This window comes from Nycticebus coucang, chromosome X, assembly GCF_027406575.1.
Source record: "Nycticebus coucang isolate mNycCou1 chromosome X, mNycCou1.pri, whole genome shotgun sequence".
Classification (NCBI taxonomy): domain Eukaryota; kingdom Metazoa; phylum Chordata; class Mammalia; order Primates; family Lorisidae; genus Nycticebus; species Nycticebus coucang.
The window spans coordinates 65060925-65079342 of NC_069804.1; the positions used below are offsets into that span (position 1 = coordinate 65060925).

General features: G+C 39.9%; 1 protein-coding gene across 1 annotated transcript; it reads left to right on the forward strand.

Moving 5' to 3' along the window:
* The first annotated feature begins 17918 nt into the window (after nt 1–17918).
* Nucleotides 17919–18122, forward strand: NBDY (negative regulator of P-body association). The gene is given in 1 exon segment (XM_053579203.1): nt 17919–18122. A coding segment is annotated over 1 exon segment (204 nt).
* Nucleotides 18123–18418: the final 296 nt, after the last annotated feature.

Here is an 18418-nt window from a genome sequence, read left to right on the forward strand (position 1 = left end):
AACTTAAGACATGAAACTATAAAAATACTAGAGGAGAATGCAGGGAAAACCCTTGAAGAAATTGGTCTGGGTGAGTATTTCATGAGGAGAACCCCCCGGGCAATTGAAGCAGCTTCAAAAATACACTACTGGGACTTGATCAAACTAAAAAGCTTCTGCACAGCTAAGAACACAGTAAGCAGAGCAAGCAGACAGCCCTCAGAATGGGAGAAGATATTTGCAGGGTATAACTCTGACAAAGGTTTAATAACCAGAATCCACAGAGAACTCAAACGCATCAGCAAGAAAAAAACAAGGGATCCCATCGCAGGCTGGGCAAGGGATTTGAAGAGAAACTTCTCTGAAGAAGACAGGCGCACGGCCTTCAGACATATGAAAAAATGCTCATCATCTTTAATCATCAGAGAAATGCAAATCAAAACTACTTTGAGATATCATCTAACTCCAATGAGACTAGCCTATATCACAAAATCTCAAGACCAGAGATGTTGGCGTGGATGCGGAGAAAAGGGAACACTTCTGCACTGCTGGTGGGAATGCAAATTAATACATTCCTTTTGGAGGGATATATGGAGAACACTCAGAGATCTAAAAATAGATCTGCCATTCAATCCTGTAATTCCTCTGCTGGGCATATACCCAGAAGACCAAAAATCACAACATAACAAAGACATTTGTACCAGAATGTTTATTGCAGCCCAATTCATAATTGCTAAGTCATGGAAAAAGCCGAAGTGCCCATCGATCCACGAATGGATTAATAAATTGTGGTATATGTATACCATGGAATACTATGCAGCCTTAAAGAAAGATGGAGACTTTACCTCTTTCATGTTTACATGGATGGAGCTGGAACATATTCTTCTTAGTAAAGTATCCCAAGAATGGAAGAAAAAATACCCAATGTACACAGCCCTACTATGAAACTAATTTGGGACTCTCACATGAAAGCTATAACCCAGCTACAACTTAACAATAGGGGGAAGTGGGAAAGGGGGGGTGGGTAGAGGGAGGGGAATCGGTGGGATCACACCTGTGGTGCATATTACAGGGGTATTTGCGAAACTTGGTAAATGTAGAATATAAATGTTTTGGCACAGTAACTGAGATAATGCCGGAAAGGCTATGTTAACCACTGTGATAAAAATGTGTCAAATGGTTTATGAAGTGAGTGTATGATGCCCCATAATCATATCATTGTATACACTTATGATTTAATAAAAAAATTAAAAAAAAAAAAGTAAATAAAAAAAATAAATAAAAAAATAAAAATCATCCATTAAAGCATAGGAAAAACACTGGAAGATATTGGCCTGGGGAAAGACTTCATGAAGAAGACTGCCATGGCAATTGCAACAACAACAAAAATAAACAAATGGGACTTCATTAAACTGAAAAGCTTCTCTACAGCTAAGGAGACAGTAATCAAAGCAAAGAGACAACCTACAAAATGGGAAAGGATATTTGCATATTTTCCATCAGACAAAAGCTTGATAACTAGGATCTATAGAGAACTCAAATTAATCCACATGAAAAAAGCCAACAATCCCATATATCAGTGGGCAAGAGACATGAATAGAACTTTCTCTAAAGACGACAGACGAATGGCTAACAAACACATGAAAAAATGTTCATCATCTCTATATATTAGAGGAATGCAAATGAAAACAACCCTGAGATATCATCTAACGCCAGTGAGAATGGCCCACATCACAAAATCTCAAAACTGCAGATGCTGGCGTGGATGTGGAGAGAAGGGAACACTTTTACACTGCTGGTGGGACTGCAAACTAGTACAACCTTTCTGGAAGGAAGTCTGGAGAAACCTCAAAGCACTCAAGCTAGACCTCCCATTTGATCCAGCAATCCCATTACTGGGCATCTACCCAGAAGGAAAGAAATCCTTTTATCATAAGGACACTTGTACTAGACTGTTTATTGCAGCTCAATTTACAATCGCCAAAATGTGGAAACAGCCTAAATGCCCACCAACCCAGGAATGGATTAACAAGCTGTGGTATATGTATACCGTGGAATACTATTCAGCCATTAAAAAAAATGTAGACTTTACATCCTTCGTATTAACCTGGATGGACGTGGAAGACATTATTCTTAGTAAAGCATCACAAGAATGGAGAAGCATGAATCCTATGTACTCAATTTTGATATGAGGACAATTAATGACAATTATGGTTATGGGGGGGAAACAGAAAGAGGGCAGGAGGGAGGTGGGTCAGGCCCTGGGGTGTGTTACACTTTATGGGGGCAAGACATGTTTGCAAGAGGGACTTTACCTAACAATTGCAATCAGTGTAACCTGGCTTATTGTACCCTCAATGAATCCCCAACAATAAAAATAAATAAATAAATAAAAAATAAACAAAATAAAATTGCTGAAATTTTTATAATGACAGAAAAAAAAAAAAAAGTTGATCCCTACAGCAGACATATAGACATTTATAGGTATATTTCTTTTCTTTTTTTTTTTTTTTGTAGAGACAGATTCTCACCTTATGGCCCTCTGTAGAGTGCCGTGGCCTCACACAGCTCACATCAACCTCCAACTCCTGGGCTTAAGCGATTCTCTTGCCTCAGCCTCCTGAGCAGCTGGGACTACAGGCGCCCGCCACAACGCCCGGCTATTTTTTGGTTGCAGTTTGGCCGGGGCAGGGTTTGAACCCGCCACCCTCGGTATATGGGGCTGGTGCCTTACCGACTGAGCCACAGGTGCCTCCCTATAGGTATATTTCTACCACAAGAGTATTTTTGAAGTTGGTGCTTTTTTTGTTTGTTTTGTTTTGTTTTGTTGGTTTTCGTGGGTTTTTTTTTTTCTGTTGTTTTCTTTTTGTCTGATTTTTCCTCACCATTTTCTTAGAGGAGATTTCGATAATTTCTTATTATTACATTATATATAGATATATATATATATTTTTTTTTTGTAGAAACAGAGTCTCACTTTATGGCCCTCGGTAGAGTGCTGTGGCCTCACACAGCTCACAGCAACCTCCAACTCCTGGGCTTAAGCGATTCTCTTGCCTCAGCCTCCCAAGTAGCTGGGACTACAGGCGCCCGCCACAACACCAGGCTATTTTTTGGTTGCAGTTTGCCCGGGGCCGGGTTTGAACCCGCCACCCTTGGTGTATGGGGCTGGCGCCTTACCGAATGAGCCACAGGCGCCACCCTGTATATATTTTTTATATCTATGTCTTCTAATTTTAATTTCTTCTTTCTTCTCACTTAACATTCCTTCTAACACCCCTTTTTTCTCTTTTTTTTTCCTTTCTTTCAATTATTTTACACTTATCACCATTTTTATTGCAGTTGTTCTTCTATTGCTGTTGTTGTGGCTACTGCTTGTATGTTTATGTGTTTCCGTCTATCTCTGTATCTATGGGCCCATGTGCCTGGTAACCTTTGTATCTGTTTATTTGTTCATTTGGTCTCAATGAGCTTGGTGTTACGACCTGTAACCCTGAGCTCATAACACCCACCTCCACTCTCACTCTGTGATCTGGAGACCTGCCCCCTCAGGAGTCCAGATTCTGGGCTGAACTCTCAAGAGGTATAGACAGGACCTGGACTGCAGCTGACCAGTGCTGACTGTGTAGCAAAGGAGCAAGAAGACAACGGTCGGCTGAGAAGGTATTACACTGGAGCGGTGGTGCCCCAAGGTGCAGAGCAACAGCCATCTTCAGCAATAACAAGGCCCACCCCCAGATATCCCATAGCCTCTCCTCCTGTTTTCCTGGGCAACCAGATGAGGCCGATAATCTTCTCAGATGGCAACCACCATGGAACGCACCTGGGACTGAAACACAGGCCCCGTGGATGAAGGATTTTCCTGAGACGGTACCGACCTGGTTGGAACATGGGGACTAGAAAACACACCCACAGAGCCGGGAAACTCCTAGGGTGGGGCTGATCCAGAGAACCGCTCTACTGAGCCTAAGACGCACCTGGCCCTTAGGGGATCACCAGCCTATAGACAAAGGAGGCCAAGAGGCTACAGCCAACAACTGATCGTGCTGCGAATACAAACCCGCAGAACTAAAGACAGGGCCTGAGACACAGGTTTTGGGAACTCAAATCAGCCTCTCCTCTGCAGAGGAATCTGGCAAGGTCACAAACAAACTCCCACAGGGTTGTTCCCTTCACCCAGTAACATAAACTAAGGATGGGGCTGGAACTGAGTGAACACCTCCAGCCTCCATCAAGTGCCCGAGTTTGACAGGCCACACCACACCCTACTGGATAAAGACAGAGAATAGTGGCCTAGTCGAGCAGTCACAGACTACCCTGTGACTTAGGCAGGTGCAAAACCCTGGAGTATCTGCTTACTGCAGACAACTGACTGGGTCACAGCCCTGTGGGGCTAACAGAGACTGGGTGTGACAGAGCTGCAAAGTGGGGAAGGAGGCATCAATCTTCCCAGACTGATCTATTACTGGTGGCTCTTCCTGACTCCATGCAGCACTGGAGCAAGCCATTTTAGAGCAGTCACCAGACCCCTGTGATCCAGTTCCCAGGGACCTCTTGAACTCTCCCACCCGAGGCAGCTGCTGACTGAGACAATTGACTTGGACCTTTTGAACTGAGTCACTCACCTGGGGACTATCCAGGTGGTGCCCTGGGTGTGTGGTTGTAGGAAGGTTTGATTTTCCTTTGGCATTTGTTGCCTGTGGTGGGTGGGGTGACTTAATTGCTGGTATTTCTCCACAGCTGAGACTTCAACCCAGAGTAACTGTTTCACTAGGGTCACATAGAAACCAACTGAAAAGAAGTCAAAACCACTTAGCCCCTCTACACCAAACAGGGCCCCAGTTTCTTAGGCCACAGCACTGTATGGGTCCTCGACAAAACATCAGAGGAAAATCAAAGGGAGTAAAACAATCATGGGGTGGAATCAGCGGAAAAGCTCTGGTAACATGAATAACCAGAATAGATCAACCCCCCCAAGGAAAGATACGGCAGATGTAATTGAAGATCCCATTCACAAACAACTGGCTGAGATGTCAGAAATCGAATTCAGAATTTGGATGGCAAACAAGATTAACAAAATGGAATTAGGAATTCGTGGAGAAATTCAAAAGCTGTCTCAAGAATTTAACGAATTTAAAGACAAAACCACGAAATACTTAGACACACTAAAACAAGAATTTGCATCCCTCAAAGATATGAAAAATACAGTGGAATCCCTTAGCAACAGAATGGACCAAGCAGAAGAAAGGATCTCCGACATCGAAGATAAAGCCTTTGAACGCTCCCAAACTCTCAAAGAGGAAGAGAAATGGAGAGCAAAAATAGATCACTCACTCAGAGAGCTCTGGGATAACTGGAAGAAGGCAAATATCCGTCTCATAGGAATTTCTGAAACAGATGAAGTGGCCTCACTGGGTGCAGAGGCCCTTCTGCATGACATTATGAAAGAGAATTTTCCAGACATGGCTAGAGAACCTGAAATTCAGATAGCAGATAGCTTCAGAACCCCAGCACGACTCAACCCCAATACACATCCCCCCAGGCATATCATAATTAACTTCACTAAAGTCAATATGAAGGAGAAAATTCTCAAAGCTGCCAAGAGAAAGAAATCTATTACCTTCAAAGGGAAGAACATTAGAATGACTGCAGATCTCTCTGCTGAAACTTTTCAAGCTAGAAGAGGATGGTCATCAACGTTTAATCTCCTCAAGCAAAATAACTTTCAACCCCGGATCTTGTACCCAGCCAAACTGAGTTTCATTTACGACGGAGAAATTAAATACATTAATGACATACATATGCTAAAGAAATTTTCCATAACTAAACCAGCTCTTCAGGATATTCTCACACCTATCCTCCATAATAACCAACCCAATCCTCTACTACAAAGGTAAACTCACTCAGAAACTTCTGATCAAATTCTAACTTCCACAATGGCAAAAGGATTAAAAATGCCCACTGTACTTTCAAAAAACTCAATACCCCAAATTTCACCAAACTTATCAATGCTCTCCATTAATGTGAATGGCTTAAACTGTCCTCTACAGAGACATAGGTTGGCTGACTGGATACAAAAACTCAGGCCAGACATTAGTTGCATACAAGAGTCACATCTTAACTTAAAAGACAAATACAGACTCAGGGTGAAAGGATGGTCATCCATATTTCAGGCAAATGGTAACCAGAAAAAAGCAGGACTTGCAATTTTATTTGCGGACACAATAGGCTTTAAACCAGCAAAAGTAAGGAAGGACAAAAATGGTCACTTCAGATTGTTAAGGGTAAGACTCAATATGATGAGATTTCAATTATTAATACCTATGCACCCAACCAGAATGCACCTCAATTTATAAGAGAAACTCTAACAGACATGAGCAACTTGATTTCCTCCAACTGTATAATACTCGGAGATTTTAACACTCCTTTGGCAGTGCTGGATCGATCCTCCAACAGAGAGCTGAATAAAGAAATTCTAGATTTAAATCTAACCATCCAGCATTTAGAATTAGCCGACATCCACAGAACATTTCATCCCAACAAAACTGAATACACATACTTCTCATCAGCCCACAGAACTTACTCCACAATCGATCACATCTTAGGTCACAAGTCTAAGCTCAGCAAATTTAAAGGAATAGAAATTATTCCATGCACCTTCTCGGACCATCATGGAATAAAACTTGAGATGAGTAACAACAGGTATCTGTTGTTACAAATACAAAACAAATACAAATACAAATCTGCTGCTACAAATACAAAAACATGGAAGTTAAATAACCTTATGCTGAATGATAGCTGGTTCAGAGATGAGATCAAGAAGGAAATTGCCAAATTTCTGGAACAAAACGACAATGAAAACACGAACTATCAGAACCTCTGGGACACATCAAAGGCAGTTCTAAGAGGGAAATTTATGGCACTGCAAGCCTTCCTCAGGAGAACGGAAAAAAGAGGAAGTAAGCAACTTAATGGGACATCTCAACAGACTGGAAATGGAAGAACAATCCAATCCCAAATCCAGTAAAAGAAAAGAAATAACCAAAATCAGAGCAGAACTACATGAAATTGAAAACAAAAGAATAATACAACAGATCAATAAATCAAACAGCTGGTTTTTTGAAAAGGTCAAAAAAATAGATAAACCTTTGGCCAACCTAATCAGGAAAAAAAGAGTAAAATCTCTAATCTCATCAATCAGAAATAACAAAGACGAAATAACAACAGACTCCTCAGAAATCCAAAAAATCCTTAATGAATATTACAAGAAACTATACTCTCAGAAATACGAAAATCTGAAGGAAATCGACTGTTACTTGGAAACACGTCACCTTCCACGACTTAATCAAAAACAAGTGGAAATGTTGAACAGGCCCATATCAAGTTCAGAAATATCATCAACCATACAAAATCTCCCCAAAAAAAAAGCCCGGGACCAGATGGTTTCACGTCAGAATTCTACCAAACCTTTAAAGAGGAATTAGTACCTATACTACTCAACCTGTTCCAAAAGGTAGAAAAAGAAGGAAGACTACCCAACACATTCTATGAAGCAAATATCACCCTGATCCCCAAACCAGGAAAAGACCCAACAAGAAAAGAAAATTATAGACCAATGTCACTAATGAATATAGATGCAAAAATATTCAACAAGATTCTAACAAAAAGAATCCAGCAACATATCAAACAAATCATACATCATGACCAAGTCGGTCATATCCCAGGGTCTCAAGGCTGGTTCAATATACGTAAATCTATAAATGTAATACAGCACATAAACAAATTAAAAAACAAAGACCATATGATTCTCTCAATTGATGCAGAAAAAGCTTTTGATAACATCCAACATCCATTCATGATTAGTACACTTAAGAAAATTGGTATAGAAGGGACATTTCTTAAACTGATAGAGGCCATCTACAGCAAACCCAAAGCCAATATCAAATTGAATGGAGTTAAATTGGAATCATTTCCACTTAGATCTGGAACCAGACAAGGCTGCCCATTGTCTCCATTGCTCTTTAACATTGTAATGGAAGTTTTAGCCACCGCAATTAGGGAAGAAAAGGCGATCAAGGGTATCCACATAGGGTCAGAAGAGATCAAACTTTCACTCTTCGCAGATGATATCGTTGTATATCTGGAAAATTCTAGGGACTCTACTACAAAACTCTTAGAAGTGATTAAGGAAACAGCTGTGTCTCAGGTTACAAAATCAACATTCATAAATCGGTAGCCTTTATATATACCAACAATAGTCAAGTTGAAAAAACAATTAAGGACTCTATCCCATTCACAGTAGTGCCAAAGAAGATGAAATACTTGGCAGTTTATCTAACAAAGGACGTGAAAGATCTATATAAAGAGAACTATGAAACTCTAAGAAAAGAGATAGCTGAGAATGTTGAGAATGTTAACAAATGGAAAAATATACCATGCTCATGGTTGGGAAGAATCAACATTGTTAAAATGTCCGTACTACCCAAAGCAATATATAATTTCAACGCAATCCCCATTAAAGCTCCACTGTCATACTTTAAAGATCTTGAAAAAATAATTCTTGGTTTTATATGGAATCAGAAAAAAACCTCAAATAGCCAAGACATTACTCAAAAATAAAAACAAAGCAGGAGGAATCACGCTACCAGACCTCACACTATACTACAAATTGATAGTGATCAAAACAGCATGGTACTGGCACAAAAACAGAGAAGTAGATGTCTGGAACAGAATAGAGAACCAAGAGATGAATCCAGCTACTTACCGTTATTTAATCTTTGACAAGCCAATTAAAAACATTCAGTGGGGGAAAAGATTCCCTATTTAACAAATGGTGCTGGGTGAACTGGCTGGAAACCTGTAGAAGACTGAAACTGGACCCACACCTCTCACCATTAACCAAGATAGACTCTCACTGGATTAAAGATTTAAACCTAAGACATGAAACTATAAAAATACTAGAAGAGAGTGTAGGGAAAACCCTTGAAGAAATTGGGTTGGGCAAGTTTTTTATGAGAAGGACACCCCGGGCAATTGAACCTGCTTCAAAAATACACTATTGGGACTTGATCAAACTAAAAAGCTTCTGCACAGCCAAGAACACAGTAGGTAAAGCAAGCAAACAGCCCTCAGAATGGGAGAAGATAGTTGCAGGTTATGTCTCCGACAAAGGTTTAATAACCAGAATCCACAGAGAACTCAAACGCATTAGCAAGAAAAGAAGAAGGGATTCCATTGCAGGCTGGGCAAGGGACTTGAAGAGAAACTTCTCTGAAGAAGACAGGCGCATGGCCTTCAGACATATGAAAAAATGCTCATCATCTTTAATCATCAGAGAAATGTAAATCAAAACTACTGTGAGATATCATCTAACTCCAGTGAGACTAGCCTATATCACAAAATCCCAAGGCCAGAGATGTTGGCGTGGATGTGGAGAAAAGGGAACACTTTTGAACTGCTGGTGGGAATGCAAATTAATACATTCCTTTTGGAAAGAGATATGGAGAACACTTAGAGATCTAAAAATAGATCTGCCATTCAATCCTGTAATCCCCCTACTGGGCATATACCCAGAAGACCAAAAATCACACCATAACAAAGATATTTGTATCAGAATATTTATTGCAGCCCTATGCATAATTGCTAAGTCATGGAAAAAGCCCAAGTGCCCATCGATCCACAAATGGATCAATAAATTGTGATATATGTACACCATGGACTATTATGCAGCCTTAAAGAAAGATGGAGACTTTACCTCTTTCATGTTTACATGGATGGAGCTGGAACATATTCTTCTTAGTAAAGTGTCTCAAGAATGGAAGAAAAAGTACCCAATGTACTCACCCTTATTATGAAACTAATGTAGGACCTTCACATGAAAGCTATATCCCAGTTATAACCTAAGAATAGGGAGAAAGGGGAAAGGGAGGGGAGAGACGGGGGAGGGAGGGGGAAGGAGGGAGATTAATGGGATTACTCCTGCGGTGCATCTTACAAGGGTATATGTGAATCCTAGTAAATGTGGAATGTAAAGGTCTTAGCAAAATAACTAAGAAAATGCTACAAAAGCTATTTTAACTAATGTGATGAAAATGTGTCAAACGATCTATGAACCAAGTGTATGGTGCCCCCACGATCATACTAATGTACACAGCTATGGTTTAATAAAAATAAATAAATAAATAAAAAAGAAACAAGTGCAAAAGTTGCCACAAATATCACAGCAGCCTTTGAGGAAGCAGTTTGGAGAGTTCTTGTACTGAAGATAGGTCAGATCACTTGATTCAGACAGACACCATCAATCTTCAATGATCTTGTTGTTGATTATTAAAGAGATCATCAATACATTCTAATTGACTCACATGTATAAACAAAATTGACACAGGGAAGGAAGAAGAGAGAATTAGCATTTATAGCAATGTGTCATCTACTAATAAAAGTAAACTAATGTATATTGATGCTTTATTAGTTGGTGGGAGAAGGGACACATCCCCTCACAGAGTAATCTATTTACTCAGTAATGGCACCTTACATTTATAAATTGTGATGTTTGTCTAATAATGTTTCTTTAATGTAAATGTGTAAGATATAGAGTTAGTAAGAGATGAGGAAGAGTTTAATTATAATTAAAACAAAAACCTTGACTATTCTGGAAGTTATGCTTGGATATTTTTTCCTGAGAAATTGGAAAACTACTTTTTATGTGTGTGTATTTTTATGTAATTAGTATTGTATTCTTACTTCAGGGAAAAACTTTCCTAAAGCAATAATGTTAGATATTAAAGATTAAAGTCTAATGAATTTTTTAAAATTTAAGGGGATTTTGTAGAGACAAAAAACATTTTTATCCTTTTATCATGGCATCTTCTCTACTACATATACCCAACTGTCAATTTTTTTTTTTTTTTTTTTTTTGCGGGCACTCCACGGAGCCACCATTTATTAGTTCTCACTCCATCCCAGTACACTGGATACAGTGAGCAGAATCTTCTGCATTAGACAGGGAAATGAGGCTCCAGATAAGGTAGGTGACCCAAGGTCACCCAGCCAGTAAGTGGCAGAGCCACAGTTTAAACCTTGGTTTACCAATTCATCAGGTTCAACAGCAAGTCCCTTAGAGCCATGCACCAACACAGAAGCAGAGGGGTTCTGTTTTCCTATCCAGTTGTCACCCTATCTGCCTTCACATGCTCAGCCTCATGCCTTCTGGAGATGTGTACTTTACCTGTGGCATCTCATCTCCCTTCCCTGGGGGGCTGACGGTTCAAGGCTCTTCCACATATTCTACTGTTCTGCCTTCACTCATGCTGTGTCCCCTACTAAAAATACCCTCACCTGTCTTTCAACAAGGTCCACCCTAAGTCACATGTCCTGTATTTTGCCACCACTTCCTCAACAGAAACTCTTTCTGAGCTCCGGTGGCACCGAGACAATGCCATGCCACTAAGGACTTGCTCAAATGTCCTCTTTGGTAGCTCAGCAGACAAGAGCATAGGCATGGGAGCTCTAGCCCTTGAGTTTGCCAGCAGCAAATGACCTGCCAGGGGCAAGTTCAGAGAGAGAAAGAGTGGGGACAACACCACCTTCCCTTTTATGCCTTACCATGATAGACTCTAGGTTATACCAGACTTGTGCCTACCCAAAAACAAATACTTATGTGTCACATAAAATTTCTGTCAATAATGAGGCACATATACTATAGCAGTGGCCCCATTAAGATTATAATGGAGCTAAAAAAAATTCCTGCTGCCTGCTGACATCTCAGCCATCATAATGGCTGTCACAGTGGAACACATTCACCATGTTTATGGTGGCACCAGTGTAAACAAAGCCACTGTGCTGCCAGTCGTTTAAAAGTCTAGCACACACTGAGATGTATACTTAAAATATATGTAAATTATACCCAAAAAAGGTTTATCTTAAAAGTATCTTGTGATTAAAGACTCTTTTGAAAATAAATAAATAAACAAAAGTCTAGCACATATAATTATGTTCAGTGCACAAAACTTGATCACGACAATGTTACTGGTTTATGCATTTACTATATTACACTTTCCATGATTTTAGACTTATACTCAGTGTTCCTACTGATGAAAAGAAGTTATCTGTAAAACAACCTCAAGCAGGCCCTTCAGGAGATTTCCAAAAGAAAGCTTATTATCACAGATGATAGCTCCAAGCCTGTGATTGCCCCTGAATACCTTCCAGTAGGACACCTTCCAGTAAGACATGGAGGTAGATGAGAATGATATTGATGATCCTGACCCTGTGTAGGCCTAGGCTACTGTGTGTTTGTCTTAGTTTTTACCAAAAAGTTTAAAAACTAAAAATAGAAAAAAAACTAAAAATAGGCTCGGCGCCTGTGGCTCAAGCGGCTAAGGTGCCAGCCACATACAGCTGAGCTGGCGGGTTTGAATCCAGCACCAGCCCGCCAAACAACAATGACAGCTGCAACCAAAAAAAAAAAAATAGCCGGGCATTGTGGTGGGTGCCTGTAGTCCCAGCTATTTGGGAGGCGGAGGCAGGAGAATCACTTGAGCCCAAGCGTTGGAGGTTGCTGTGAGCTGTGAAGCCATGGCACTCTACCCAGGGGGACAGCTTGAGACTCTGTCTCAAAAAAAAAAAAAAAACTAAAAATAGAAAATTTAAGTAGAAAAACACAGTGTAAAGACAAAAAGAAAGTATTTTATAAAGCCATGTTTTAAGCTGTATTATTACAAAAGAATAAAAAGGGAATAAAACTTAAAGTTTATAAAGCAAAAAATATTACAAGAAGCTAATTTATTATCAAATAAAGAAAAATATATTTTATAAATGTAGCATGGCCTTCATGTACAGTGTTTAGAAGGTCTATAGTAGTGCATACCAACTATCAATTTTACCTTTTCATATCTATGAGAGGAAGGGCAACACAGTCATCTAGCTATTTCCTGCTGAATTGGGGAGATATTTTAGGTGAAGGTACAGATTATGAGGTGAAAAGGGGCATAAGCAATAACTACAACTGTGAGAATTGACAGGGTGAAGTAGACTGTTGTCTTGCACATAATGTCTAATATAGGGCTGGGTTAGAAAAGAAACAGGAGACTTCTGAGTGCAGAGCTATTAGTTGTACCCTGTAGGTGATCTGAGACTGGATTCTGCCAATTCAGGGTCCCTATGTGGCAGATTGTCTTTCTGTCCTTGTACCACCCCAAACACATCAAAAACATATGGCCTTACTTTTGGTAGCTTGCTTCTTGCCAATACTGCAACAATGTCCAAGTCTTTTGAAGCCTGAACTTTAAAGTGAACTGCTTCAAAAAGCAACCTGATTGTACTCTACCCTTGGGTGGTCTTTCCTTTTGACTGTCTCAAAGGATCCATGCTGGCATGGCTAATAGAACACACACAGTTTTTTAGTTTACTTTACAGGCCATATTAACCAGCTATGAAGGATTCATTCTAATTTCCTTGCCCTGATTATGGGTGTCCTCTGGCCAAACTGAGCTCCCTGCTGGGCAAAGTGAGATGATTCCTGACCCTGAGTCTTAACATAATGGGCATGGTATTGAATAATTAGTTCAGGTGGGGCCCTCTCCAGCTGTCTCATGGTGCAAAGATAGTGGTGGAAGCAGCAGGCCTTACCTCTGCTTTGCTGTGAGTCCCTCAACAGAGGGCTGTGCATGCCAGTTCTCCCTCCCACCAGGTCTGCTCCTGGGCTGTGGTCCCTACCAGCAACTTTTGTGTATGAATTAATTTTTACTGAAAAACTGAAACATCCAAAGTGCCCATTAATATCTTCATGGTAAGTACACACAATGTGATTGTATGCAGCCATTAGAAAGATATTTTAAAAGTGAGGAGAAATGGAAATTTTTCATATAGAAAATTTCCAAGCTATATCATTAGGTTAAACACAACAGAAACTAAGTACAAAACTGAATATATTATCACCTCTGAGAAATAAAAACCAATACATATGCAGGTAGATGCATCTTACACAGTTATCTCTGTGGTATACGTGTTTGTGTGTGCAGTTGACTGTCCCCCCTAAGTAATTATTTGAAAGTGATCATAATGATGAACTGTGCAGATTTTCGTGTTCATTTGTTATCTTTCTAACATTATACTATTTATCTCTTTTATTTATTTATTGTCTTAAATGTTTATAGAAGTTATCAAGGCAGGGAAATACAGATTTTTGTATTCTTCATATTTGTATTTTGTAATTTTTGTTTTCTTCATATTTCTTGGTATTCTGAAAAGTTTCTGGTGAAATATTACATTAAAAGAAAGGAAAAAATTGGGCAGTGCCTGTGGCTCAATGGGGTAGGGCGCTGGCCCCATATGCTGGAGGTGGTGGGTTCAAACCCAGCCCCAGCCAAGAAAAAAAGAAAGGAAAAAATCATGGTATTCTCCCTCCAGATCATTATTATTTTTCATTTTATGAGACTGTTATCAAAAATGGGGGGGTGTTACAGGAACTCCAAATTTGGTTTGTAGTTTTTTGTATTTTTTTGAGACAGAATCTCTCTGTTTTGTCCTCAGTACATAGCTCACAGCAACCTCAAACTTCTGGGCTCAAATGATTCTCTGGTTTCAGCCCAGCCTCCTGAGTAGCTGGGACTACAGGTTCCCACCAAATACCTGGTTATTCTTATTTATTTATTCATTTATTTATTTATTTATAAAGAGAATGACTTTGTCACCCTCTTTAGAGTGCTATGGCATCACAGCTCACAGCAACATCAAACTCTTGGGATCCAGCAATTCTCTTGCCTCAGCCTCCCAAGTAGCTTGGATTACAGGTGCTGACCACAACCCTGGCTTTTTTTTTTTTATAAACTGAGGTCTTGCTCTTGCTCAGGCTGATCTCTAACCTGTGAGCTCAGGCAATCCACCCTCCTTTGCCTCCAAAGTGCTGGGATTATAGGCGTGAGCCACTGTGCCTAGCTGTATTTTTAGAGATGAGGTCTCACTCTTGCTCAGGCTGGTCTCAAACCCCTGACCTCAAGCAATCTGCCCATCTCAGTCTCCCAAAGTGCTAGGATTACAGGCATGAGCCATGGCACCTGGTTGGAAATCCAAATTCTTGAAATTATTTTACATTATTATGAACACATAATAGTTGTACATATTTACAAAGTACATGTGATATTTTGATACTTCAATGCAAGTACACAATGTATAATTGATGCCAGCCACTGTTATCCTCAATAACCATTACATAAAGGACACTGCTAGGTAGGTCTTAATGAAGCCAAATGAGCCTATGTACCAACGTCTGAAGATTGTTTACTCACTTCCAAGGCCTACTGTCATAGTTAAGTTGGGAACCTGACTCCATGGTATCAGTCATTGAGGGAAAGGAAGGAAAGGGAAGGGAAGGGAAGGGTAAAAAAAAAAAAAATGAAAACAAGTTACTATCACCCAAAAATGGGTTTAGTTGGGTTTTGGGGGGAGTTGAGACAGAGTCTTACTCTGTCACCCTGGGTAGAGTGTTGTGGTGTCCAGCATAGCTCACAGCAACATCAAACTCTTGGGCTCAAGAGATCCTCTTGCCTCAGCCTCCTGCATAGTTGGGACTAGAGGCACCTGCCATGATTCCCAGCCAGTTTTTCTGTTGGAGATCCAGTTTTCTGTGGAGATGGGGTCTTGCTCTTGCTCAGGCTGGTCTCAAATTCCTGAGCTCAAGCAATCCACCTCAGCCTCACAGAGTGCTAGAATTACAAGTGTGAGCCACCATGCCTAGCCAGTGGGTTTAGTTTTGTTCTCTGTTATCCTTCTTTGAGTGCTGTAAATTACGAAAGAAATTTGAATGTATAGCTCTTCTCAAAACTGGCTCAACATTCTTTTAACCTAACATTGTCCTCTTCTGGTTCCATGATTGATATTTAGCTGATTCCCTGATGTTGAGAAAAAGTTTAATTTCATAATGACAAGGAAAGATCATTTTGAAACCTGCAAGGAAAAAGGTTTTCATTCTCTTTTCTATTATAACAAAAGGAAACAAAATCCAGTTGGATATAAAATAGTGGTTGCCAGGGCTGGAAAGAGGAAAATGAGAAGTTGTTCAATGGTTATGATAAAGTTCTAGTAATTTCTTGTACAACGACATAAACTGAACTGCACACTTAAAAATGGTTAGATGATAAAATTTATGTTATGTATAGTTTGCCACAATTACAAATCAATAAATAAACAAATACATGTAGGTGTAATAGAAACCATTTTTGTTGATGGCAGCAGCCCTAATTTGGGACTGTTTTCACTTTTTTTTTTTTTTTTTGAGACAGAGCCTCAAGTCACCCTGGCTAGAGTACTGTGGCATCACAGCTCACAGCAACCTCCAACCCCTGGGCTCAAACGATTCTTCTGCCTCCACCTCCCAAGTAGCTGGGACTACAGGCGCCCACCACAACGCCCGGCTATTTTTTGGTTGCAGCCATCATTTGTTATTTGGCGGGCCAGCTCCATAGTATGTGGCTGGCGCCTTAGCCACTTGAGCCACAGGCGCCAAGCCAGGACTGTTTTCACTTCAAGCCAAATGGGTACCATATATCAAACCCATCTGGAATTGATATAATTTTTAAAGTCCTGTCATTTTACTAAAATAGATACATATTTCTTTTATTTCTCTTAATTTACTAAACCTATAGCTATATAACACCTGAATTTTCTGTTTTTATTAGCAGAATAAAGTACAAAATCACAGGGTCATGTATTTACCCAACTTTTACTAAATACCTAATTTGTGTAAAGGGCTGTGCTGTGCTAGGTGCTTGCAGGAAGGCGATGATGGAGATGAGAGGTAGTTGTAGTAGTAAGTGCTTTAAAATATATTATCCCTCATTATGACAGTAGCTTTGCGAGGAAGAAATTAGTGTACCCTGGAAACCAAAATTCCAAAAATTTAATTAATTACTTAACAATCACATAGTTTGTATATAGCAGAGTTTATTAACAACCAGTTTCTGTTTCGACATTAAATGTTGAACTCTCTCTATTAAAAAACACTGAGGACAATTCTGGTGAGGTGCAGTCTAGTTTGTCTATAGCCAAAGGGAGATGGCTCTGAAGGCTGTTTGAATGATGAAGCTCTGAAAAGTTCCAGACACCCTTTCTTCTAAGACACTTTGTAATTTCTTCTACTTACTCACCATATATCATAGACTGTAACATTTTATCAATAGTAAGATGAGTCATTATATTCATACTCCTAAAAAAAATTTTTAAGTTGCTAATTAAATTATGGGGTGCCATCAATTGTCAGGTTTCATAAATTTTCTAGATGTTAAAATGTGGGGGGAAATACATAATATGCTTTCAAAGGCTTACTATGAAGACTTAAAAACTTGTTAAAATATGAAGACGTCATGGTATGTATGTAACACATTCAATCTTCATAGTCAGTGCTGGTGTATGCTATTCTACACTCTAGTCACCTTACGTTTGTATATTGCATTTTAAATAGTCATAGCTAGTTTCGTGGCTCTGTGATGTGCATTGGAAACTAAATTGTAAAGCTCTTTGATAATTTCTTCGGGTTACCATCCCCCACCCCACGACCCTCCTACACATATTTCCATAAGCCATGCAGAGTTTACTACTTAGAGGAAAACTTTAATTTCTTCTAATCTTAAAATTACATACAATGTGTAAAACTCACCATAGACTTAGTTGCACTTGGGGAGCAGGGCGCTATGGAAAAACACTATATATAATGCAGGTGTTATTTCAAGACCCATCGTCATAGAAACGTTAAAATGGATGAGGTAGGGAGGAGGGTGGAGGCAAAGAGGGGATGTATGTCTCAGGATACAGGAAATACGGTAAGAGCGAACCAAAAGGAAACTGGCTCTGTGACTGGAGGGGATCCGCCACCATCTCAAGTCTCTCGGCCTTGCCAGGGCCTACCGGAGAAAATTGACAACTGACTCCCAGAACCTATAATCCTTATGGGGGACCAACCTTGTGCCTCCAGGAGATCCACGCTCCCACCTGGAAACACGAGGGAAGCTAAACAGCCAAAAAAGCGCTGCCTTTTTGCTACGCGGTGGAATTATCCAGAATGAACTCCAAACGGAGGTAGTACCTCTTCTCCCTCCACACCTCCTCCAGCATCAGCCAGCCTGAATTCGGACCCTTCTCCAGAGAAGTAGTGAAATAAATTTCACCCACCCGGTTTCAGGTCAGATTCTTTCTTTTTTACCTGGGTCGTCCAGGCTCTCTGAAACTTATTTATGCCTTCGCCCAGATCTCCATCCCTCTTTCTCTGCCTTCTTTCCATGTTTTCAGAATGGAAGAAAGAACACGCAGTTGTTATACAGCTCTTTCACAGATTATGCTTGGATGAAATGATAGGCATTTAATTACATTAAATTATAAATTTCAATATTTTGGGTGCAATAGTTGTGGCTGTATCTTACTACGTATAAGAAATAGATGTGAATCTTTT